This window comes from Ptychodera flava, chromosome 22 (assembly GCF_041260155.1).
Source record: "Ptychodera flava strain L36383 chromosome 22, AS_Pfla_20210202, whole genome shotgun sequence".
Taxonomy (NCBI): domain Eukaryota; kingdom Metazoa; phylum Hemichordata; class Enteropneusta; family Ptychoderidae; genus Ptychodera; species Ptychodera flava.
In genome coordinates this window covers 22,443,781-22,468,482 of record NC_091949.1, presented here as the reverse complement: position 1 = coordinate 22,468,482, position 24,702 = coordinate 22,443,781, and the positions used below count along the sequence as shown (strand labels likewise).

The 24,702-nt window shown below is 37.7% G+C and overlaps 3 protein-coding genes across 3 annotated transcripts; 2 read left to right on the top strand and 1 right to left on the bottom strand.

Moving 5' to 3' along the window:
- The first annotated feature begins 4,061 nt into the window (after nt 1-4,061).
- LOC139122965 (S-crystallin SL11-like) lies at nt 4,062-9,253 on the top strand. Its single transcript, XM_070688888.1, has 5 exons — nt 4,062-4,402; nt 5,620-5,715; nt 6,618-6,733; nt 7,905-8,018; nt 8,838-9,253. The coding sequence occupies exons 1-5, from the start codon at nt 4,252-4,254 to the stop codon at nt 9,003-9,005; spliced, it is 645 nt and encodes a 214-aa protein (XP_070544989.1). The 5' UTR covers nt 4,062-4,251; the 3' UTR covers nt 9,006-9,253.
- Nucleotides 9,254-9,772: 519 nt separating this feature from the next.
- Nucleotides 9,773-14,015, top strand: LOC139122966 (hematopoietic prostaglandin D synthase-like). The gene is made up of 5 exons (XM_070688889.1): nt 9,773-10,047; nt 11,174-11,269; nt 11,934-12,046; nt 12,773-12,880; nt 13,168-14,015. The coding sequence occupies exons 1-5, from the start codon at nt 9,903-9,905 to the stop codon at nt 13,333-13,335; spliced, it is 630 nt and encodes a 209-aa protein (XP_070544990.1). The 5' UTR covers nt 9,773-9,902; the 3' UTR covers nt 13,336-14,015.
- Nucleotides 14,014-22,875, bottom strand: LOC139122967 (gamma-glutamylcyclotransferase-like). Its single transcript, XM_070688890.1, has 3 exons — nt 22,696-22,875; nt 17,545-17,687; nt 14,014-16,528 (listed from the first exon to the last, which is right to left on the bottom strand). Exons 1-3 carry the CDS (start codon nt 22,795-22,797, stop codon nt 16,258-16,260), a joined length of 516 nt encoding a protein of 171 aa, XP_070544991.1. The 5' UTR covers nt 22,798-22,875; the 3' UTR covers nt 14,014-16,257.
- Between the last annotated feature and the right edge of the window lie 1,827 nt (nt 22,876-24,702).

Sequence of the window (24,702 nt, the reverse complement as noted above, 5' to 3'; positions counted from 1 at the left end):
GTGTCGTTTTAAAACAGGACTATGAAGACCTCAATAGCGACTCAAGTTTTTCACGTTCTGAGTTTATATATAATCTTTTCACACTGCAGCAAGCTAATTTTGAATTCATTACTTTGAGAGATGAGATATTTGGCGGGATGTTTGCACTCCGTGGCATGCATGGGAAAACAAAAGTATTTGTCATTTAAACAATTTTTCATGATAACTTTCTAGGAGATCGGTAATTTTCTTTCTGATCCCAAGTTACTGCTTTCCAGCGTTTTGGTGACAGGATTTTATTACTTGGATATGTTCCTAATGATGATTGTTCCCTCTTTTTTGACAAAATCGCTTTTATTATATCAGACTATTTTAGGTCGGATAAGCGTCGATATTCATTTTATAAATTCAGTTTGTTTATCTACAAAAAAGTCGCAGAGACGCTCAGGACTACCCCCCTTTAAATATGTATGACGAAGTGTTTATACGTGTACGTAGGGTAAGTCGAGGATAAAGGGAAAGCGGGGGAGATGCTATATGGTCAGGATGAAAACTGGAGCAAGATGTTCTCGAAATGAAGTAATACGGGGGATGTTCAAAAAGTAAGTAATGAGGAGGTAGTATGAATAGCGCTTCCTGTGTTGAAGCTTGGCAAAGTCACAAAATGTCAGTGTAATTTCGTATTGCCACATACACTGGTACTTTTATACTAAATGGTATCATGATGGAGCCAAGGGGAGGGCAGTAGTTCCCTCTTCTACCAATCCCTTGGATCTGTGACACTGGTTTATAGTTTAAATCTTCTTTAACTCTTGTCTGCCCCTCTCCTTCACTGGATATATGTAGCTGAAAACACACGCTAACATTTCACGGTTCAAGAGGTATCCCATGATCCATGTGATAGTGTACCATAGGTAATTCCACAGTGAAGTCTGATATGTATTCCAAATATTGACAAATTTACGTTGTTTAAAGGATTGTTTCATAATCTTTCAAACTCACTTGAAAGCACACTATTCTTCTCATTTCCCAGGCGATAGCATTTTTGTAAAAATTCTCAAGAAGTGTGTCTTCAGCTATACAGAATACAGTTGTACTTATTTTTCTAGCAACGGGATATTTATTCTTTCCAATGGGGAAAAAATCTGCATGTTATTGCGTTTCTTGCTTCAAAGAAGTAGGGCATTTATAATACCTGCAGACTTTTATGGTCATACCAAATGTCAAAGTGTGCTTTATCAATATGCACGTTTTCATTGTGTTATGACCCCGATGTCAGAATATCAGCGCAGTCATTTTGAATTTATACGGGTAGGTTTTAGCTCTGGGTCAAGCAGGGGAGAAACGGGAGAATATGCTGTGCTTTTAACATTGCCCGTTTTCAGTCTATAGTTTTTACATCAAATAACTACACCACTTACATGTAATTAACACTTCGCAACCACAATCAGTTGGCCACTCACTGCCGTAATTAGGCCACAAACACTGCCTTCGCAGTGGTCCATCGTGTTTACCTGTTTTTAAGGGATTGTATCTTCACACGACATACTCCAAGAAAACAGTGGTAAAAGACTTCTTCTCTGTTTAGGGGAGAACCATTTGATTTCTGGGGAGGGGTATGGAGGATTTTGAGAAAAAAAAATTGTCACCAGGTGAGATAGAAGTAAAAAAAATTGATCCTGTCATGGCCTGAGAAAAAAAAATTGTCATAACAGACAGAAGTGAAAAAAAAATTGTCACAATGCACCAGAAATTAGCAAAATTTGGAAACCTTATTCTCATGTATTCTTTGCCGGCGCGCCTCCATAGGCGGCGCAAATGTTTTTACCACAAGCAATTCTATGTTTTTTCCCAGCACTTATGATATAAGCATGCACTACATAGGTCTACTTTACACCTCAGTACACTCAATGTTTTCCTTCCCTTTTCTGACCCAAGAAATCATATTTTAGGATTTCTGTTGCAATATCTCAATGGCATAGGCACTATCTAAAGGGGACTATTTGACTTCTGTAAATTGTGAAAATTTAAAACACAAGACAGGAGTCGATAAACTAGTGTTAAAACCAATATATTATTCTCTCAATAGAAATATGTTAGAAAGATGTACAAGTTGACAATGAAAAATTGAGGAACAACAAATATAATGAAATACAATGTGTGAGCCTTGTTTCTCTGACCACAAAAGATAACATCTTCCCTGAGAACTTACATCGATGCTTGGTCATGTTAATTATAATATGACACCACACACCGGATCGCTCACTATAGAGTCCGTCAATAGTGGCGAACTCTCTCAATAACTAATCTGGCTTCTCCTCTTTGAGGACGAAGATGACTTAATAATCACACAACCAAGCGGAGGGGATACAAAACAAGAGAGCGACTGATGAAGGAACCCCATTCTTGGTTCTTAAACACCGTTAAGACGAATCACTCAATCAACAAACCGGTTTACCGGGGACTGAGATCACATGACCAGGGTCAAAACACTATCGATTCACCGGTGTCTCGCCATGTATTCGGAGGAATGTGAGGGGGGAGGGGGTCACTAAAAAAATTGAAAACTTCAGGGGGCGTTACTCAAAATGTGGAGAGGAAGAGGGGACGGGGTTACTCAATTTTTTGTGCGAAATAAATTGAAACATCTCAGATTGCACCATTGCACACATCCATTTCTCAAAATTTTCAATGCGAGAGGGGGGGACCCCCTCTCGTGCTCTCCCCCCTTGGGTCTTCTAACAGTTTTACTGGTAAAAGACAAATTGAAAATACCTCTCGGATTGCACTACACTGCACCGTGGCGCACATCAATTTCTCAAAATTTTCACAGGATATAGGACAAAACTTAACTAGCTGTTGTGAATTCATCCTTTATTATCACAGAAACATGTTTTAATTTACCTCAGTTCAATGACCATTTTGACAGTTAAACATACCATATTCAGGCTTTTCATTAGAAGCTGGCAGCTGGAGAAATGACACAAGAAGGTCACAGATTTTCCGTTCCTGTATATTCATTTGTCTTCAGTCTCTGGCAAACAGAACTGTTTTTCACAAATTGTATTGTCATTGTTTGGTTGTTGAATATTGTGACTAAAACACTGATCATGCAAAAAATGTAAAAATATCAGTGTTCAATGTCATTTTCAAACAGTTTTACTGAGTGCAAAATAAACTGAAACTCCTCTAAGATTGCACCATTAAACACATCAATTTCTCAAAATTTCCAATAGCAGAGGGGGAACCCCTCTGTCGTGCTCTCCCCTTTTCTAACAGTTCCATTTAGTAAAAAAATAAAAAACACCTCTCAGATTGCACCAGACTGCACCATTGCACACATCAATATCTTAAAAATTTCCATGCAAGATAGGGGAAAGCCCCTGTGACACTTTCCCCCTAAGCCTCTCGCGTGTTCTCCCCCTGTACTTTCAAATTCTGCCCGGTCAGATATCCTAGTGAAAACCCTGTCATAATACCAATCCAAATTAAACAATATACTATATGGTTAGATACTGCGTGAGCTTTTATATCTTTATTTTATTGTGACCTTGAATTTCATTTTGATGGGTTCACCTTTTTTGAACCATCATGAGATAACTGATGATAGTCTAGCAGGGTACATCAGGATTTGAAAGGTCTTTAGTGTTGCTGTATTTTGTAAATTTTACAATTACATGTATTGGTATTTAACTTTTCTAAGTGGGGGGATCAGTCAAAATTTCAGAGTTAGAGAGGGAGGTTACTCAAATTCATCATGGTTGGCGAGGGGGGGGGGGTCACTCGAAATTTCGGAGTTTCAGGCCGTAAATAATGACGACTCCCTTATATACAACGCATTACAAACTTGATGACCAATAAAAAAAATTGCACTGCTACTCCATTTGAAAAAAAAATGATGCAGGTCTGACAGTAGAAAAAAAATTGCTGTCACTCTGACAGGAAAAAAATTGCTTCCTCCATACCCCCCCAGAAATAAAATGGTTCTCCCCTTACTACTTTAACCTCTCATGCGACGTTGACAGGCCGACGTCGTGCGCTGATAAGATCAAGATATCGGGCAGTGTTGACGGGCAGATTACAGCAGAGTTGAATACGTAATCAAGGGATATGATGTACAGAGATATAGGAGAAGAAACAAAGTACGCATTTTATTAGGAATATTACAGACTCAAAGCAAATCAAATTCATCCACTTTTTGCCTACATTTGCAGAGGACCATTACTTCTACCACACAGGAAACGTTAACCACTGCTGAAATATCAACCTAACATGTCCACATACAAATACAAGTTGACTTATTTTAACTTCAACGCTCGTGCAGAGGTGATTAGATTAATCTTTGCGGCTGCTGGTGTCCAGTATGAAGACGAAAGACTGGCTGTGTCGCCATTCGAGCAAGAATGGGCAGTTGTGAACAAATGTAGGTGTTTCCATTGTGTAATCTATACGACTCTGTGTGTTAAACAGTTCTGCTGTTGAGGTGAAAACAGTATGAGACTCCACCAGCCTGTACATTTGCGGAATCAAATGGTCAGTTGACTTGCAAAATTTGTCTCAATGAGACGAACCAGCTTGACTTATATACTACGCATTTCTTTATGTGTCAGCGTTTACACCCTAGAGTTCAAGGGTCATGGAAACTGCAAATAAATGGTGACTTCCGACTACAGGAGTGGTATACACTTATGTAGTCTAACGCACAGATCACTTAATTGTTACAATTAGAAGGAAGTTACCTTAATAGCAACAAACAACTGTAAAGTCATATAAAAAACTAGGATCATTCATGTTGCTGCACTAAATTACAAATCAACACCAAAAAGTAATCAAGGCGAGTATCTATTGCTGCTGTAGTTACTGTTGTATGAATATACAAGCCTCTGCATGTAGACATATAGGCGAATAGATAGATAGATGGATGGATGGACGTGCGGATTGACGGGCGGACGGACGGAAGGATAGACAGACAGATATATATAGGTAGATAGATGTATCACATATACCATTACCTCTTAAAACACTTTCGGGGCTAAGCACCATCTGACGAAGCAGACTGGCATCCTTTAAAGTTTCAAACCACTTTTCAACATGTCATGTTAGGTAATTCAAACATTTCCCTACATTAGCATTATGCTCAAAGTGTTTTAGATAAATTAAGAACCAAGCACTTAAAATACCCACTTCGCTAAAAAGGTATGCAGCTAATACGAAGTGTTTTACAATAACTTAATTTTATATACATGTATACACTAACAGACGTATCATATTAAAATTTAAAAGTTTCCTTTTTACTATTTAATTGCTGATATTTTTATCATGTATAATAGATTTGCTTGTGTTTGTAGAGTGTAGTGAGTGTTTGTAAAGTGTATTTAGATTTTTAACGCATTGATAAGAATTAGTTTTTATTTATATCAATTATTTATTTATTTATTTATATCAATTATTTATTTATTTATTTATTTATTTATTTATTTATTTATTTATTTATTTATTTATTTAAAAAGTTTGTACAATATTCCAGCATTTCTTGCTTTCCTAACATAATACCACCGAGAAGTGTCTTTCCTACTGATTAACAATTGCTGCCTTCCTTTTGGTCATCATGATTAATGCCAATCTGTGATTGTTTTTCAGCGTTTCCGTTCCAGCAACTTCCAGTTCTGGAAATAGAGGGCGGTGTTGTTTTAGCCCAAAGCCACGCCATAGCTCGTTACCTTGCCAATGAATTTGGTAAGAGTCAACACTTTCACTGCTTCTGATCTTAACAAGCAACTCTGGTAACTGCTAACTTAACTTAATGGGCACTAAATCTGAAACAAATTTCTGGTCGTTTAAGTTTCTTTCAAATTCATGACCGCCAAGAATTACAACTATTAATGCCACGAAGAATAGTGTGAGAACCATTTACCCTCAGACCATCAAAATTTTTAGGCAAGGTGAACAATAATTTGTTCCCTTGAATCGCAGTTTCTATTGTTTTGAAGGGACTGCAAATAGGTCTTTACGTAAATCGTCTAGATGCTTGTTTAGCGAACGAGTTCCAGTTGTTTCACCGGCGTTGCTCAGGAAATACATTTTAAGTATTTAACGTCTCTCGAGATACAAACTGTATTTAGTTGTTATTAAGTATTGGAGAAATAAAGAGATTCCTGAAAAAAGTACAATCTCGTTTAGCTATCCTACTTAGGAAATAAGTGATGAAGATTGTTTGGTTTTTGGCCTTATATTGGTTTATGCTTTACAAACTTAGGTTCAGTGTTGTAACAGCAGACTGACACATTTCTAACATACAGGTACGCTATAGGTTCTGGTTACTGGTTATAACGTGGTTTTCTCGGTTGCCTGAAATTGCTTTGTCTATACGGCAACTTGAAAGTGTTATATCACGTCACTGCAACTTAATGATGTCCGACGCCTTGGTAATTAAATCACTTTTTTTTTGAAAGTGATGATATCAAAGTAACGTTTCAAATTTCTTACAATAGCTTTGACTTTCATAGAACCATTTAATAATATGGAATCTATGAGAATAACAGGTCAATTATTTCATCATAAGTCGTGAATTTATTAACGTATGCTGAATTAAAAGAAACAAAATTATCATGTAACCTACGTGATATGCTTTACTACAGGCTTTGCTGGAAAAACAAATCTGGAAAAAGCAAAAGTTGACATGATAGCGGACGCAACTGAAGAATTGTACTCGCCAATGAGAGTGTATTTTCACGCCAAATACAACAACGCAAAGGTACAGTGATTGGGAGACAACTGACATTCCATTACCACACATACACAGGCGAGCTAGGAATAAAAAAGTCTAAAAAATATGATATGGGTATAATATGACATGGGTATCATAATAATAAAATTCATAAGTCCAGTTATATCACAACGTGTAATGTGGGGGGACTTCAAATATTCACATATCAGATTGTCAACATCTGTAAGGTCACAGTTGAATCATGGCGGTACGTCATGACGTCAGCGGTTGATAAATGCTGATTGGTCAACCGCTCTTTGATATCAGCTTTAATACACGATCTGTGCTAAATAACCAACGGTAGCTGAAAATATTGAATTTTACTGACATTCTCAATGTCACAATCAAGAAAATGCCGTGATTTAGAAAAAACTGAATGAAAGACTTGACACTCCATTTCAAGAACGATAGCTTCACAGGGCGACATTCAAGAAGGATCAAACAAGGTAGATTTGACGGTCGTATTATCAATAATCAGTCCTGCGAAGGAGAAACGGCAAATAAGTTCATGGAAGTTTGTAAAACGGAAGGTTTTCATGCACATGTAGAGAGGGACGGGCCTAATAAGATAGCTGTCTTCCCTTTTCATATACCCATACTGTTCAGGACGAACCGTAGACTACTATTTCAAGTACAATTCATACACATTCAGTGATTTTATCAAGTATAGCTGAGCAGAAAATCTTTAAGCTCAACCCTAACGAAATATCAAAACGGTTTTATCAATAACACCAACATTTCATGATATTTCATACCTATGATATTAATAACATATGTTAATATTATATCAATATCATATTTCGTAGACTATTTATTTTTAGTTTGCAGCATATGCCTAATGTTAAGATTAAGATAGAAGGTACAAAATCGAGTACAAATAGTCATACATTATTTTTAGTCTCATCAGTCGGGCTGAATCAAAAGTTCAATAACAAAAAAATGTATTTGGAATGCACTGTAACATCTTCTGAACAGCTGGTCTCTTATTGGGAGTACGCCTGTGATTTATGAATTAATAAGATACGAAGTCCAAACATAGTCTTGTCACATATAGAAAAAAATCGATACATCATTCTGGATTTTAAAGTTTATCGGTAGCTGTGCTAGGATCGAGCTGTTTCTTCTGTTTTAATATTGGATCTGTTTTCTGTCATGCAAGCACTTGCAAGCGGCCTTTGATGACATTTTCGTCAAACTGCCACATGGAATGAGCAATCTGGAACGATTGTTGACCAAAAACAATGGAGGAGATGGGTTCTTTGTTGGTGACTCGGTATGTAAAAATAAATCACAAATTTAATTTTTTTTTGATGAGTCGGTATGTAAAAATAAACCCTTCAATAGAACAAGATTGGGACTAATTTGGGATAATTGGATCAACATATTTTTCAAATTTCTCAAAAGTGGTAGGTGTCCAATGGCTGAATGTTGCAATATTACAAATTAATCATGAAAACAAGTGTGTAACTTAAAAAGAAAAGCAGATAAGCTTACATTTGCAGATGAAACCGACATGACTCCAGCATCCGTGTTCAAATAAGTGTCCTACATTATAAGGGAAATAAAATAGAATAAGTTGACTACAAGTGTTTGAATATTTTGTGTCAAATATTTGTCATAGGACCAGTACCTGATCATGAGATGATTCGTTGTCAAAAGATTTCAACATAGACGTCATCGTCATTTGGTCATGGGTGCATTTCTTGCCTCTGCGTCAATCATCGATTAAGATAGGTCACAATAGCGACCTAAGCTGATTGAAATTTAAGTTGTTCGCATAAAGTTTCGGAAATTTTTAGTACTATATGTCAATTTAGTTTGCCCAGTCAATCTTTGATCCCACGGCATTTGAAACACATAACTTATCTTTACAAAAGTTTTCATGACAGCTTTTCTGGAGACAGACCGTGTCTTCTTTCTGTCTACTTCTTTGCGCCAATGTGATTGCAGGGTTTTCAGTTTGAACTTAAATTTCTCATGTTAGTTTCTTAATCTTTCTTTTGATTTCTTTCACTTTCATTTCTACTGTCATGTCACTGTTTATTATTTGAGCTGCAGTCTGTGACTAAGGTGGCATTATTGTTTATTTCAGTTGACCTGGGCGGACTTGAAGTTCTTCGGTCGGATAGGCAATAATATCCAGCGTTTGAATCCGGAATTTCTAAAGCAGTATCCAAAACTCAACACTCTTTGCGATAGAGTTGCTGCGATTCCCAGGATTAAAGAGTGGATAGAGAAACGACCAGAGGTGCAATTTTAGTGATAGAGATCAGTTAGTCAAGACAGATAGCCGAACCATCACCAAAATGGCATGTGTTTGATCGACATCGTCTGTCTGCGGAAGAGGACGTTTATACTGTCCCCATTCCACAGACGATACCATGCGACATCAGAGATCCCTCAAAGCATTTTTGTGCAGATGCTCTGTCATATCATACTAACTTTACGATTATCCCTATTTGTTTGCCGTCATATTCCTTTCCAGTTTCTGTCTCATGTGAAATATCAGTCGACTCAGTCAATAGAAAATTAACATTATCTGAGCCATTATCCACCGAATTAAAGTCTGTAAATAGCACAAATATAGCAAATAAATTATTGACAATGTAATCACATTTGTCTTGCAACAGCGTTTGGGTCGAAAACTATTTACATATATTCTAGGGGTGTATCGTTTTAAAGTGGTCAGGGGTTATGTAATTTAGACAGAGACAGAAGAAGATTTTTTACTCTAACAAGATAAGGTATTGCATGGATTTTTTGGTCAAAGAATAATCCTGATGATATTTTACAGTATTTCGATCGTTTGTGTTTGTTTGTTTGTTTGTTTGTTCGTTTGTTTGTTTGTTTGTTCGTTCGTTCGTTCGTTCATTTGTTTGTTTGGGATGTATGATTCTGTTTACTTTTGCCTCTGTGAAATAAACGAGGTAAGACGTAGAGGAAAGAGAAAATATAACTGAACGCACACGGGCCCTTAATCAGTGTCATTATCTGACCTCCAAGTCGATTAGGTCAGCCATTCGTCGGGGTCAAAATATTGGTACCACCCAGAGCTTTTCTCATTCATTTGGGTCAGGTGGTAGGTGACTATTTCGAGCTGCAACAGGGCATAGAATAGACAGCGCGTTTTCGCCCACTGCTCCGTGAACAGCTAAACATGTCTACGTGTAAATACAAGCTCACCTATTTCAACTTTAACGCTCGTGCCGAGTTTATAAGATTAATATTTGCTGCGGCAGGTGTCGAGTTTGAAGACAACCGGGTAAGCAGGAAGCCGGAAGAATGGGAGGTTGCAAAGAAATGTGGGTACTTTTTATTATTTTGTCCCAATCCCAGCGAAGAGCTCGAATTGTGGTCAAGACGACAGAGACGAATCCCTTAAGCATATGACGTCATGACGTCATAGACTCCTACTGCAGAGATTGCCCTAATTGCATGATTATCTTCTAGTGGTATGCCAGCTCAAGGCTTTGCCATAGACATTGTGAAAGGATATTGTCGCCCGACTGAACCTCTCAAACAAAACTTTGAGCTATTTAGGTCAAGCCATGCATTGTGTAGACTGGTAGCCAATTGAAGCATTTTGAGACGCGATATCTTTCTGAGATATCCAGACTGAATCTCCTTTTTCAGTCGCCATGAGATGTTATGGGATCACGCGACCACCGTGAACAAACGATTGACCTTCAGACCGAGAGATTCGTTTTCAACAAAGGGCAAGTTGACCTGTATGTCACGAGCACCTTCCCATGCTTTCTGGGTGCGCCACTTTCTCATCAGGGACAGGTACAATTTGAGATCAAAGCAAGTAATATGTAGACCCGATTTCAGTGTGAATACTTTATTGGGCTTTCAAAGATCAAGCAGGCTGATTAACTGTTAGGCGCGCGCGCACGTTAGCATGATAACAGTTGACTTTTTAAGGGAACGTCGATAAGAAACGCATCCTTAATTAAACAGTGGTTCGTTGAGATAGCCTAATGAGATGGGCGCATGCACGTGGCTTTTGCATATGTCTCCCTGCCAATGTCTGTTCGTCAATATTGAATTGGCATGCACACAGGTTTGTACATGTTTCCACTGTGATTGTCAAAAGTCTTCGACAATGCTTTTGTGCGCGGTTTGTGAAAGAAAATTTTATAGTTTATAGTCGGTACAAAATGTGACTCACATTTTGGGGAGGTAGGATTCACAAATACAAACATTGAAGAATAGAGATTATAGTTTCGAAAATGTTTCAAGTCTTACACTTCCTAATCTGCCCTGCTTCACCTCTTGCACATGCCATCAACACAGCCTGACACAACATTACTATAAGCAAGTAAGCTATTCTACAAAAGAATGATTAATACGTGATGTGCCAATTATTGTTTGCACTGATTCGTTTACCATCATTATTTATAATGTCTTGACTTTGTTTTCTCCCAGCGCTTCCTTTCCAACAGGTTCCTGTTTTGGAGATAGAGGGCGGTGTTGTGTTAGCCCACAGCCACGCCATAGGTCGTTACCTTGCAAATGAATTTGGTAAGAATTAGTAATTTGAATATGAATTCATTGCTTCTAGCCATGACAAATTACCGTCACTATGGAGTATACTACAAATGCAATAGACTCTAGGAATACCTGCGAAAATCTAATATTCATAGCAAAACCATCGCAAATAAATAAACGCAATAACGTAATTAGATATATTCCCTATGCTAATATTTGTCTTCATTCATCGAAGGAAAATACTCGTGACGTAATGATCGTGTCATCACTCGTCTTCGACTGGTGGTACGGTTATTACGTCACGAGTATTATCCGAGCTGTACGAAGAAAATGAATAATATATACTTAAGCTTATCACTTATCCCATTTATATGGTTGATTTGGTAAGAGAAAGGTTGAAAGTTTCATTCAGGAAAGTTTGAGCAAAGTTTAAGTCTTTCACTTTAGAGGCGCGTACAACCTTTAATTAGAGATCAGCTGTCACTACCTGTATAACACAGCACTATACTATTATGAAATATCTTGTCATGTAGACGTTTACTTGGTGATATTGATTCATTTCTTCTGAACAATTAGGAAAGAAGTCGGATAGGATGATCATCGATACAATAGCGTCGGGATTCAACATCGATAATGCCAAATACTGAACTCATTCAGTTCTCAAATAATTTGGTGATCACGTTATATTTTCACCTAGGCTTGGCCGGAAAAACAAACATGGAAAGAGCGAAAGTGGATATGATAGTAGACGCCGCCGAAGACTTATTTCCTCCGATCAGGGTGTATAACTTTGCTCCAGAGGATAAGAAGGTAAATGTATTAAACGCTTAATGGGATACAGTCGTCGGAACTGTGCTTACTGGACGTATGGGTGCCATACGACCAATGTAAACACTGTATCCATGGTACGATGGTGATTGATGAAAGTTAAAACATGTCTGTCATAATCCACATATCGTATAATTTAAATGTTGCAGCTATGATGATGAGGTGCATCTAGATATCGTGCACGAAATACATTGTTTGTTAACAAGAAACTCGCACAGGCGCAGTTCCAACGACTGTTTCCCTTTAAAGGTTATAGCGAGGTGTTGAATACCAGTGCATATCTTAAGTATAATCCGCACAGCCATCATAATTCGGGACGGGAACGTAAAGATGTGTCCGTTCCTCTGTATAGATTGTAACAGGTTTCTGAAATTAGTAATCAACTAACATGTATGCATAATACGATTAATGTCAAATAAACCTTGGTATGACCATGACTTGGAATTGTTCTGTGTGTGAGCACAGTTGAACCTTTTATCCTGCCGATCTCTTTAAACGGTTGTGAACAGAATATTGACGTGACAAAGTAAGAAATGCAGCGCTCTAGTTACCCATAGACCCTGGAGCGAGATAGATCCAGAGTCTGTGAGTTACCAGACAACACTTCTGAGCGATTTGCATTTCATCATGATAGCTTGAACGGAAAAAATCATCAGAGGCAAATACAAAAAATGTCAAGATGGACTTGTTATTTTTCTTCCACGCCAGCAAGCCGCCTGTGATGAGATTGTCGCCAAACTGCCACCTGGACTGAGTAATCTGGAACGAGTGTTGACCCAAAACAATGGAGGAGACGGGTTCTTTGTTGGTGACTCGGTATGTAAAAATATGTTTCATTGATTTTTCCCGCTGGTACATTAAATAACTGAAATTGCATTACTTTTACTTCCATGTATATCATTGAATTGTTAGACGACTGATATCAAATCCCAAAATCTCAGAGGCCGACTGCTACAGTTAAATAAAATACACTTGTTTAATATTACAGTATGTCTCTTTGTGACCTTTACGATAACTAAAGTTAATTCCTTTCGCTATTCCATACAATCTACCCTTACAATTTTTAGAAATTCGTTTTGTGTATTAACATTTGTTTATTGCAGCTGACGTGGGCGGATTTGAAATTCTTCGGTCGGATAGGCGAAAACATTCAACGCATAAAACCAGAAATTCTAAAGGATTATCCCAAACTGGCCGCACTCTGTGACAGAGTGGCAGCAATTCCCAGGATCAAAGAGTGGATAGAGAAACGACCGAAGGTGCAGTTTTAGTGAAGGAAATCTCATCGTCAAGACATACCTAAGAAAAAAAGCTCATCGGCTATTTGAAATGTTTAAACTACATTGTCGAGCAATAAAGAATAATTACAGGCTTGGTTAGATGTTTTGAATCCACGACTAGTAAAACAAAATATGTGTGCTACTCACCAAGAATTTCTTACAACGATATGTAATGAAGATTAACCTTTTGGTAAATGTGACCTTAACATTGCCAGATCTAGGAACGTATCATGGTGATATTTTCAATAATACTCAAATAGAATAGCCATGTCAGGCAATTTTAAATACTAGCTAATTGGAACTAATTGGGGATAATTGGATCTTCATATGTTTCATAATTCTCAAAAGTGTAAGGTGCCTAATTTTGTAATATTACATATTACTTGATCAGCGAGTGTATAACTTAAAAGGAAAAGCAGATGAGCTTACATATGCAGATGCAAGCGACATTATTTCAGCGTCCAATTATCCCAAATTAGTTCCAATCGTGTGTATTTTAGATGCGCAAGCTATCACCACGAAATGAAATAAAAAGAAACTTTGAATGACTAAGATCCGACCAGTTTCTTTCCTTCCAAACTTAACTTCTGAAGATTTCTTTAATTTTAGCTTTTGACTATTTTTGGGCATTAATATTACGGTAATAAAAATCTAAAACTCTGGGTTTTTCATCTGTTGCATTCAGTGGTATTATTCTTTTTGCATCAAGATTGGTTGTGTATGAATGGAAAAAAATATGTATTTTTGTACTATGTGATGACGACACTGCAAAATGATCTGCGCGGAGAAACAGCGTTTCCCCAGAAAAACTAAGTCACACTAATTAAATATGCATAAATGATCTCATTCAATTATTTTAGGCCCAGAGCCTTAAAATTTAAGATTTAACCATTTTGAAGAGTGCAGAAATAACGTCATCAAAATTTCCCCCAAACCCTTGCAAAGGAATAAAGTTTTGTAAAATTATGTACATGCCAGGAATCAAGGGACGAATACAGATGAAAACATAAATTTCTCATCCTCGCCAATAAAGAACGATTGGCTTGATCGGTCGACCCGCCCTTCTAATGTATATTTTCAAAGACAACCAGAAGTAGTCTCTGAGCGATGTTCTACATTCGATCGTCTTCATTAACGGAAACGTGCAGAATCTTACGAGGGTTTCTCAGAGGTAGATTTTTACTAACATTTCGCTTTTAGTCGAAAATGTAAACATATTTTCAAAATATGATATTAGAAGTGTAATGTCCGCCTTTATAGACATTTAAATGGATTTATCCAATACGATCAATGAACCATTATAACAGTATATTACCAGGCTTGCGGTTTTTACGTCTAAAATTGCAAAAGAGGGTAGGCGTGATAAAGTTATATAGTTCATTCTTTTTTGTTTACTGCAGAGGAAAAAAGTCATTTACTTCAAATTCAAATTATACACCTCCGAAATAGATAAAGTGGCATATGTTAGCTGGCTGAATAGACTTAGCTCGTCGCTGACATTATAAAAAAACACATTTCTCTGTGGAATGTCGTAACGTTATCGCCGCTGTACAGGCGATAAACTGGGAAAATCGTGTCGTTTCTAACAAGAAAATTTCAATAGGAAAACGCATAATATACAAACGCATATTTGACAGTTCTTATTAACGCCATGCAGATTATATTTTACATCAATTACATGTTTGTATCCCATTTTATGCATATTTTACAAGATCTGGATGCACAGTCCAAAATGTCTCTTGATATTCATATGAATTGCTCTACAAAGTCCATGATCTGCTGAAAATTTCAAGCTGTACCCAATTGCAATGCCTTGGACATAAATGAGATATGGCGATCATATTAAAGTGTATGTCATAATCAACAGCTCTGGAAATTACAGTCTCTGGGTACATTGAAGACTAAGATTTCCTGGCGTCAAAGTTTTGTAATGTAACTGTTTCTTTCCATTTTCGTATCTAGCCAAAACTGTTGCTCAGAGCCAATGGTTTTCCCCTTTTGAAATCCTTTTCTGGTCGTCTTTAGTAACCGATGTATAGTCGGTACAAATTCAGGATGACTAGAATCAGTTGCATTACATGACTTTGATGGCAAGATTGAGATGACTGAAATTCATTTTTTCCCAAAAACTACTGTTTATTGCTAGCTCTTGTGAAATGACAGCGAGTACATAGGTAAGTAGAGCTATGGTCACATTATTGCGGACGGATGTGTTGTGGATGGATTTGCATCCATGGATTACTGAGCCAACAGCTCTTTAGTGGTATTCTTGCAGTTTTTGGTTCCATGTATCAATTGAAGTCTCGTGATCTGCACGCTAAAGACTGTTGAATTACTCAGTGCCACGCTTGTCAAAATAGACTGCGCGTGAGCATTATTGAATTTCTGTCGAGACCAGAAAACCCTAGTTCTGTAAATTGAAATTTTCCCACCAAAAATTCAGTGCAAAATTTTACCAATTTTGATGATTTTTTCTGTAATGTTTTTGACAATTTTGGACCATAGGGACATCAATTTTCATTGCTAACAGTTTTTGACCAAAATTTTTGAAACTCTGAAAAAACTGTTGGGTTACATTTTATAAAGGTGACAAAAATTAACTTTGGCACTCAAGGGGTTGATATGCCAACAGCAGCCGTACTCATTACACTTTCACAAACATAACTGAGTTGACAAATCGAACGACTGGTATGGTGGTATGCTATGGGAATAGACCAAGAAACTACAATCGATGCATAGACGCCAAAGTACTCAGACAGACAGCGTTACGCTGCCTTTGACTTCAACAAAAAAACTATGAAATCACAAAAGGAAAGGAATCAGTTTGAATTGAGTTTACACAACTTGCTCATTTACATACAATATGTGCACGACGTTTGGAGCATAGGATTGTACAACTTTCAGAACTGAAACTTATATCGTGTTCATAAACATGTGTTCACTGAGTCCAAGTTTTCCTTGGTAACCGTTATGGGGAACGTCCTTCAGCATGTCGATGTATTTCTCAGGCAAACCTCGATGCGCAGCGCCCGCTACGATAATGCTGAGGTACTGTGGAGACGGTCGTGAAGCCCCCGGTAAAGCATTACGCATCTCTAAGCAAACGCATGCCAGGGCGTTGTTGTCAGGAGAATACACAACTACCTCTTTCATGTGATATATTCCCAGGCATCCAGTCATGTTCCTGAAAAGGGGAAATCTGGGGATTAGAACTCAGATAATCTATCGGTATGACACTAATTTAAAAAATATGTATTTCACAAGTGCCCAGCGTTTAATGCAGCGTACAAAATTACTCCGAAGGTTGGCAATGGCACTTGCGGCTTTAAATTTGCGAACATGATATATTTAAGCAAAAAGCACACTCAGCGACGTTATACCACAAGATTTTGACCAGTTCACGACATATATGCACGAGCGGTAGCGAGTGCATATATGAAGTGAACTGGTCAAAATCGAGTGGTATACTGTCGCTGGGTGTAATTTATTGCTATTATATCATAGCAGTATATTGAAATTCTGGCATGGAACGTCAAAAAAGGATTTTTGCTCTAGCCGAGAGCTCGCACGCGCGTGTACCAGCCGTTGTAAATCACGCATATACCACGGTTCCTTTCGCGTCTCGACCAATCAGATCCCTGTGTTTGCGCCACCGATATACTGGTATGATATAATAAGTCTTGTCGGGAACCTGTCGGAGCGTGTGACATGCCGCCATTATCTAATTTCTTTGATAAGAGAGCTGGCAACGGGTCGGATTCCGTATAAAATATTGTACTCAACTTTGAAATTCAAGTTATAGCTGTTTTCTGTGATATATTTTTCATTATATTGTCCTGTTTGTAGAAAGTTGCTTGTTCTACTCCAAAAGTCATATCGACATGCCTGGTAATTGACTTGACAGACTATATGTGTGTTCAAATTTTACAAATTGATATCTGATTGGTTGTCCGGACTAGAATTCATTTGTAACAATGACATTTTATAGAGTACCAAAGATGCTGTATGTGTCGGCAAGACTGATATGTAATACTTCAACTTCCTAAGGGCAAAAGAATACAAAATGAACTCGATTTATAAAACAAAACAGTGATCTTACTCATAAAGCTATCGTCCCTTCCAATGTCTGTCATATCTGTACTGAAAGTTAGAAAATTCTAATCAAAGATTAGATGAATGTAGAGATACAAAGTAACTTGCCTCTCTATGTTCTTGATTGTTTCTTTATCGATTTGATACACAACACCCCACACAACGTCTCCGTCTGATTTGGCAATGTTCGCCATGGCACCGTGCCAGGGACTCTCGAAGTCGGCTACGTCGTTGAAAACCAGTTTGTAATTCTGTCGAAACAATAAGTGCATAGAGTAGATGAATGCTACACTTGCCTTATGTTATGCATAAGTTTAGACACAAAGTCATATTTTAAGACAGTTCGCGCCTGGAAAAAGAAAGACTTAAACGTTTGCTCAGACTTTCCTCAAGGAAAATTTAAACCAAATGGAATGTCTTTCAAAATCACGAATATAAATCGGGGTCACCATGCAAAGTTTGCTGCTAGAGAACAAAATATCCAATATTTACCGACACTTGAAATTCAAAACGGCCGCCATCCCTGTATTAACTCTATAGGTGAAAGTCCGAATATCTGTCCCAGAGGTACAATTCACCTCAAAATGTTGGGTGTGGTCGAAAGGTGGAATATCACAAATCTGGATATGCACGAATTTGATTTCACGCCAGGGCAGCATAAAACTTCGCGAAAAATGTACGCATTATATGAGCGAGGGTGATTTCATAAGACTGTATGTTATGTGCAAAGACCATTATTTTACAGATTTAAAGGGATCTACGACACATTGGTGAAGCAATTTTTGTAACTTTACTTCTTGTCTGTTACTTCAAGTAACCTTATCCTGAAACAAACAGAATTATTCTTCTGGTACGCCGCAAAATAACGCAATGATTGTCTGAAACTATTATGATTGCAGTAAGAGACATATTTCCTTAAGGTTTTAATGCGTCTTGAGGACAGACATGTGAACTCTGAAAAGTCTTTTCAGATCGACCACATATGGAGGTTCATTGTAAAGCTCTTGGAGTAAGAACAATTTTAACCACCGTCTCAGTTTTTCGAAAACCGGAAATTGTATTTTTCCCCATAGAGACTAACACAGACATGGCGGCCATTTTGAATTTCAAGTATCGGTAATTAATATTAGGTAATCTGTTTCTCTACTGTCAAGTTTGCACGGTGATCCCTGATTTTATTCTTGAGTTGTTGAGAGAATGGTTGAAAGTTTGATTTGGAAAAGTTTCAACAAAAGTTAAGGTATTTCTCTTTCGACAGGCATACGACCTTAAATCAAGTGTTCATGCTGAAGATTTTTAGGGTAGTGGTGTTTGTTGATACTGTCTCCTCCACTGTGCTCATAAATGAAAACATGAACAGTCCTGCACTCGTGCTCTTTTTCATATTCTACAAATAAAACATTCACAATGAACCTCTATTGGCATTTTACACAAAAATCTAAGCAAGGTTTTTAAAAAGGTTGTTCAATTTCGCAATAAATAAAACTATCTAATGTTGAGCTAGTTGAGCTTCCAAATTTGTAGGCTTTTGAAACGATTTTCATACCAAAGTATGAACTTGATTGTAGGAGAGCTTATTTGAAAGTGGTTGGTTGTTTTTGTTTTTGGACGACAAAGAAAGCATATACCACAACACTTCGACGTATTTTTCCGAGCAGCATTTCTGATCACATGACTGTGTATCATCGCACTACGAAAAGTATCATATCAGAAATTGATATTTGACGCCGGAAATTGATTCAGAGCCGCAAAAAGAATAGAAAACTCGACAATCGCCGATTCGTGTTATGATGGGTCGTGGGTGGTTGATTAGTTTTCGTCAATTATCAATTCGTAATGAACTGCATCATACGAATTTTTTACTCTAGAATTGAAAATAGCCCTGTATCCAACAAATGACGTAACCCAAGAATTCATTGCTATCATCATGCCGTTGTCCCTGGCAACGCTTATTTAGAATGCGCAGGCTCAAACGCCGACAAGTGATCGACAAAGTCGATTAAATCATTCTAAATTACTTTCTGGTGAATCAACGGAGATCGGCGTGGTTTTCAAGTCAACAGGATGTTAAACTGATTTATTTAAAATTCACCTTTCTGATTCCTCATTTCATCGTGTTTGAAAACAAGTGCCTATACACTGATACTGTGTTCGATTCCTTTACGACTCTGGCTCCGAGAGGTGAATAAGAAATGATTATTAATTTTCCCTTACAATACATTCTGTTCGGCGATGCAGTGCGAAGAGAATCAAGAAAGATGCAAAGTTTTTTTTCGGATTAGAGAAATCCATGACGGCGTCAATATCCTTCTTTTGCGAGATCCACGACGGGACCATACTGCGACACATGACTGTGCAACATCTCACTGTCACATTCATTGGTCAACTATGAAATTTCCATTAGTCTTCGTCATGTGTCAATGAACTTGAACATTAGCGCGTATACGATGTCGACATCAATTACGCTAATGCGACCCCCTGTGATTGCAACCGTGAAGAACTCAAATAAAGACTCCCTAATCTTTCAATACGAAATATATCCCTTAACGTCCTGTTTTCACAAGTTGACTGAATGCCATCCAGCTGCAACCATCACCCGCGAAATTCATTTGACAGTTACAGGTAGCCATTGCATTTCATCATGTCATGATTTTGTTGGCAATTACACAGATTAAATTCATTCCGTACTACCCGATCTTGCCTTGTCACACCTCCGTCAATTTAATTACAGTGACTTTTTATTCACAAGAGTAAAAGACCAGCCACAATCGTTCGACGGGTACTAGTGAGAGCTAGTTGGTGTTTACACAGACTAAAACTGAGCGTATTGCGAAGAGCATCGACAGTAGAAAGAGACAACTTCTCATGCCTATTGAAGAGAACACGAACATCTTGTTGATAGTCAGTGACGTGGAGAAAGGTCGGAGCAAGGCTCAGATGGTATCCGGGTAACGTGCTTCCTTGAATGAATACACTGCATGTATGTTCAGAATGAAAAACAAAGTTGGTGAATTCACAAATAAGTTTGCAGGCTCGATAAATAGTGATGATCTTCAATAAGCTTATGCCACTTCTTTCAAACGAACGCAAAAAATCAGAACACAACATTGTCAATCTCTGGTCACATTTTGATGGTTAATTTAGCTTTATCGCGATTTCATTTAGAAAGCTTGTTGTAAAGATAGACTACTTTCCTGTTGTGCACGGTTAAACTTTATTTAATAAATAAAACAAACACAAGAGAAGGTTGGCAAGGGATCCCAAAATTGAATGACTTGCGACAGCGAGCAACGTTCTAGATTTTTCAGCGTCGGGTCAATGCATGGTAGAATACCCAAAGTAGGCGATTGCTCCTTGTCATCTCCAAAACTTCTTGTAGGACATAAAAAGGACCAAGGGATATTTATACATTAAATCTTATGGCAAAGAGACGTATGATTTTTGAATGAAACGCAACACATTTGCTGTGTATATGAATCGCCCAGACACGCAAGTCTCCGATGTTTGGTGAATAACCCGAGTGCCAAAGGTAAGGGTTACTCCACAGAAAGGCTCGGGAACACATCACCTTAAAGTGCATGTCTTTATTGCTGGATTCGTTTATGACTGAGCAACGACAATGTAGGGAACTGAATAGCACAGACATCTCTTTTCTTCAATAGAGTGTCTACGGACGTGAAAGCATCAACTCTTTTTGTGCTTTGACAAAAGGATTTGTCAGTCTTTGATAAAAGTACTCAGAGGTTTTTCCGGTCACCGATCTACATATTGTGTGTATTGGTGATCAAAGAATGATTTCTCACTCCATGAGGGATAGCCATCGTCCAGGCATGACTTCTTGCAGAGTTCTGAGTATGGCTGATTTTAGGATAAGGGGTCAATTTAATGTAGTCTTTTTTTTAAATTTGTGGCTGTGATATCTCCAAAGTGTCTTTTATTCATACAAACCAAACGAACTCCAAGTCAGTATCAGATTAAGATTGAAAAAAAGTAGAAAGTCAATACAATGTGCAATAAATTAAGGTAAAAGGATTGGCCTTTGACAACATTTTGGTCTAGCTGTAGGAACTGCTTAATAAACAAGCACCGCTCTTACGCGTTAGGTGAACATGTACTCAAAGACTGCATTCCTCTATTACAGTGCGCCCCCTTTATTAATTGTGAGTCAAACTTTTCATAAGTTGCAGATGATAAACGTCTTCCTGTTTGTATCAGGATGTCATCTGAACGTTGCGCCTTTTGTCTATCAATATATGTGTCATTGAACACCTTCGAGGACTTGACAGTGAAGACGAAAAGCAACGGTTCTATTACGTGAAGTAAAGATATCTTGAACAGCGTAGCAAGCAACAGTAAACGACGTATGATATGATCTGAACCGATGAATGGAATTAAATGTGATAATAAATCGTTGACGTCTTTTCTATCAGCCAAAAGAAGACACGCGACTCGTTAAGAGTCTATTTGTTCAGTGTGACGGTAATAAAGACATGTCGATTTATGAAATGCCTCGAATTATAATCATAAAATGTCTTGTGTGCAATGGCTGATGGCTAAACTGCGCAATCTATAAGTTCGCTGCAATCAGGGCAGTGACATAGTGAATTATAATGACAAACTCCGATCGAACGAAAGTCTTATATTTGTGCAAACATTGTAATTACGGCGTTAAAACGAATTTGCTAAAAGTGCTAACGTTTGTCGCATTGATTCCAAACTAACCTAGCAACGAAAGCTGTGAAAACACGTAGAAACAATTAAACACAGCGAAAAAATATTACAGGCAGTAAAATGTTTAAAGTAAAAATCAGAACACTTCAGGTAATGGCGTACAACAACTTAACAGAAATCTGAGAGTACTAGACTGAAGTATGATCATGAAGTCATACGCAGTTGAGCACTCACTCGCTTTAGTTGAGATCACCAAGTTATAAATTTGTTGCAAAAATGCTCAAGAAGGCGAAAAAACTGCTAAACCGTGACGCTTATTTGGCCTGTTTTCAGCTACAAAGGTTAACTATTCAAAGCCGCAAAGGTCTATTCGCACAGTCCCGTACAGTGGAGGGACTATGGTCTAAGCAAATGTACATCTCAGTGTCGGGATTTCAGTAAACCCACACACAGTCCAACAAGCTGCTTGTCACTGGAAATGCAAACATTTAGATCGGTTGACACCATAACGGTACTGATAATTGGGGAAATGACATCAACTTGAAATGATAAACACAATTTTGAAGGCAAAATGTAATGAACGCTTACCGGTAACTTGGCTATAGTTCGAAATTTAGCAGTCGGGCTTGTTTCATATAAACGTTCGTCGTGTAAAACTGAACCGTAGGCAAACAGAAGCACCGGGGCCATGGTGTACCTCAGATAGGCTTCACCGGGTGTGATGTCGTCATAAACACCCCGTCCTTTAATAGCAGATCATCTACAGCTACTCAAATAAATGTCCAAACCTTACCTTTTCCTGTCGTGTGAGGCGCTGTGCCGAACTGGGTCGACGGCGGACCAGAAAAAAGGACAGCGTTATCGTAAACACTGTGTGACACCATTAGACGTTGCTTGCATATGTTATAAATAGATTGAGAGAGAAAGAAGAGCAAATATGAATTTAAAATTCCATGTACTCATTAACGTTTCTGACGCACATTACTTGAATTGAAACGGTATATTATGGTGAGTCTGGTCAAAAGTGTAAGCAATGTCGATATATCATATGATCATAGATACTCCGTGTGTACCGAAGAAAACACAACTTGCCACAGAAAAGTAGAAATTATTAACGAAACTGATAATTTAACACCTTGAAGTCAGAGAACATGATTGTCGTAGTCAGACGTCATAAATGTGTTAAGCGGTTAAGTGGCTCATATCATAGAAACGGTTAGTGATATACATAACTGATTGAAAAGGTTGCTGACCCATTAATTCAAGAACGAGCAACGTTCAGTCTTCCCTATCTTATAAGTAATACAGCAGCGAACGTGACCCTATACGCTGATCGCATTACACCTTCAAGTGATGTATTTGTTTTTTGTCTATTTATTGACTTAGATAAAACTGAGAAACACAATACTTTGGTTTTCTAAAAGACTTGAAGCTCAGTTAATTGTACGTGTCGTTTTGCATTTTTTTTTCAACGAGATGGTTTTAATGCAAGTTACACTAAAAATGCCTACAGAAGTGTGACCGCAAAACCTTGTTCAAACATTGGCGACGAACACACAACTTTGATTTTAACAACTCGGTTGGCTAGATACAGCCAACGGGGCTTCAATGCAATTTCAGACATTTTGATGGAAAATAGGTAATAAAGTTTTGCTTTTTTTTCGTGAGGTAAATTTTAATTTTGATTCTGTAAGACATTCAGTGTGTTTTACGTCGATACATACCTTTTATAAGTTTAAGACATACTCATGATCGTCTTCGCATTTGTTGTATCAAGGAATAAAAGACGTAAACTTGTGCCCACACCAGCGTAAGATCACAAAAATATTGTAAAATATTGAGAGTTTTTATAACATCTGCCCCCGAGGCGCATTCTACCTGAATGCAGATCTTCCTTGTCATTAACTTTATTTGGTGTTCTCAACATTTCGTTTCGTCATAGACTAGATTTTGACACACGGTGTTAAGGTTCAGGGGACAGATATACATCGCGTCCAAACAAATCATTCCACATCAAACACCGATTTTATACTTCAATTAAAGGGACAAAGTCGGCCATTTTTCATGAATTTTGTTTGATGCAAGATACTACTTATATTGTTTGGCATGTTGAAATATACTGAATAAATGGGTGACCATGCATATATTCGACCCCGGTTTTAGACAAATTAAATGAAACCATCGCGAAAATGAATTAATGGTCATGACAATGTCAAACAATAAAGGAAGTATCTCGTATCAAACAAAATTCATGAAAAATGGCCGACTTGCAATTGGTCCCTTTAAGGTAGCATGCGCCTCGGGGACAGATATTCGCACTCTCAAACTTCCACAGTTCTTTTCTGATATACCACTTGTTGGGGTTCATTTTAAAGCTCTTGACGTAAGAAAACTTTGTATTTGCTAAGTTTTTCGAAATTTGAAAATTTTATTTATCTCCATAGAGTTAACACAGGGATGGCGGCCATTTTGAATTTTAAATATCGATAAATCTTGAGTCATTTGTTTCTCTAGTACGAAAATTTGCACGGTGACCCCCTATTTTTGTTCTTGATTTTGAAAGTGAATTAATATGGTTGAAAGATATCCTGAGGA

Excerpts from the sequence above, each read along its gene's own strand:
- LOC139122965 (XM_070688888.1), top strand. The coding sequence starts at position 4,252 with ATGTCCACATACAAATACAAGTTGACTTATTTTAACTTCAACGCTCGT. Across the intron at positions 4,403-5,619 it reads ATGGGCAGTTGTGAACAAAT|CGTTTCCGTTCCAGCAACTT; the intron begins GTAGGTGTTTCC and ends ATTGTTTTTCAG. Across the intron at positions 6,734-7,904 it reads CCAAATACAACAACGCAAAG|CACTTGCAAGCGGCCTTTGA; the intron begins GTACAGTGATTG and ends CTGTCATGCAAG.
- LOC139122967 (XM_070688890.1), bottom strand. The coding sequence starts at position 22,797 with ATGGCCCCGGTGCTTCTGTTTGCCTACGGTTCAGTTTTACACGACGAA. Across the intron at positions 17,688-22,695 it reads GAACTATAGCCAAGTTACCG|AATTACAAACTGGTTTTCAA; the intron begins GTAAGCGTTCAT and ends TTGTTTCGACAG. Across the intron at positions 16,529-17,544 it reads ACAATCAAGAACATAGAGAG|GAACATGACTGGATGCCTGG; the intron begins GCAAGTTACTTT and ends TCCCCTTTTCAG.
- LOC139122966 (XM_070688889.1), top strand. The coding sequence starts at position 9,903 with ATGTCTACGTGTAAATACAAGCTCACCTATTTCAACTTTAACGCTCGT. Across the intron at positions 10,048-11,173 it reads ATGGGAGGTTGCAAAGAAAT|CGCTTCCTTTCCAACAGGTT; the intron begins GTGGGTACTTTT and ends GTTTTCTCCCAG. Across the intron at positions 12,881-13,167 it reads GGTTCTTTGTTGGTGACTCG|CTGACGTGGGCGGATTTGAA; the intron begins GTATGTAAAAAT and ends TGTTTATTGCAG.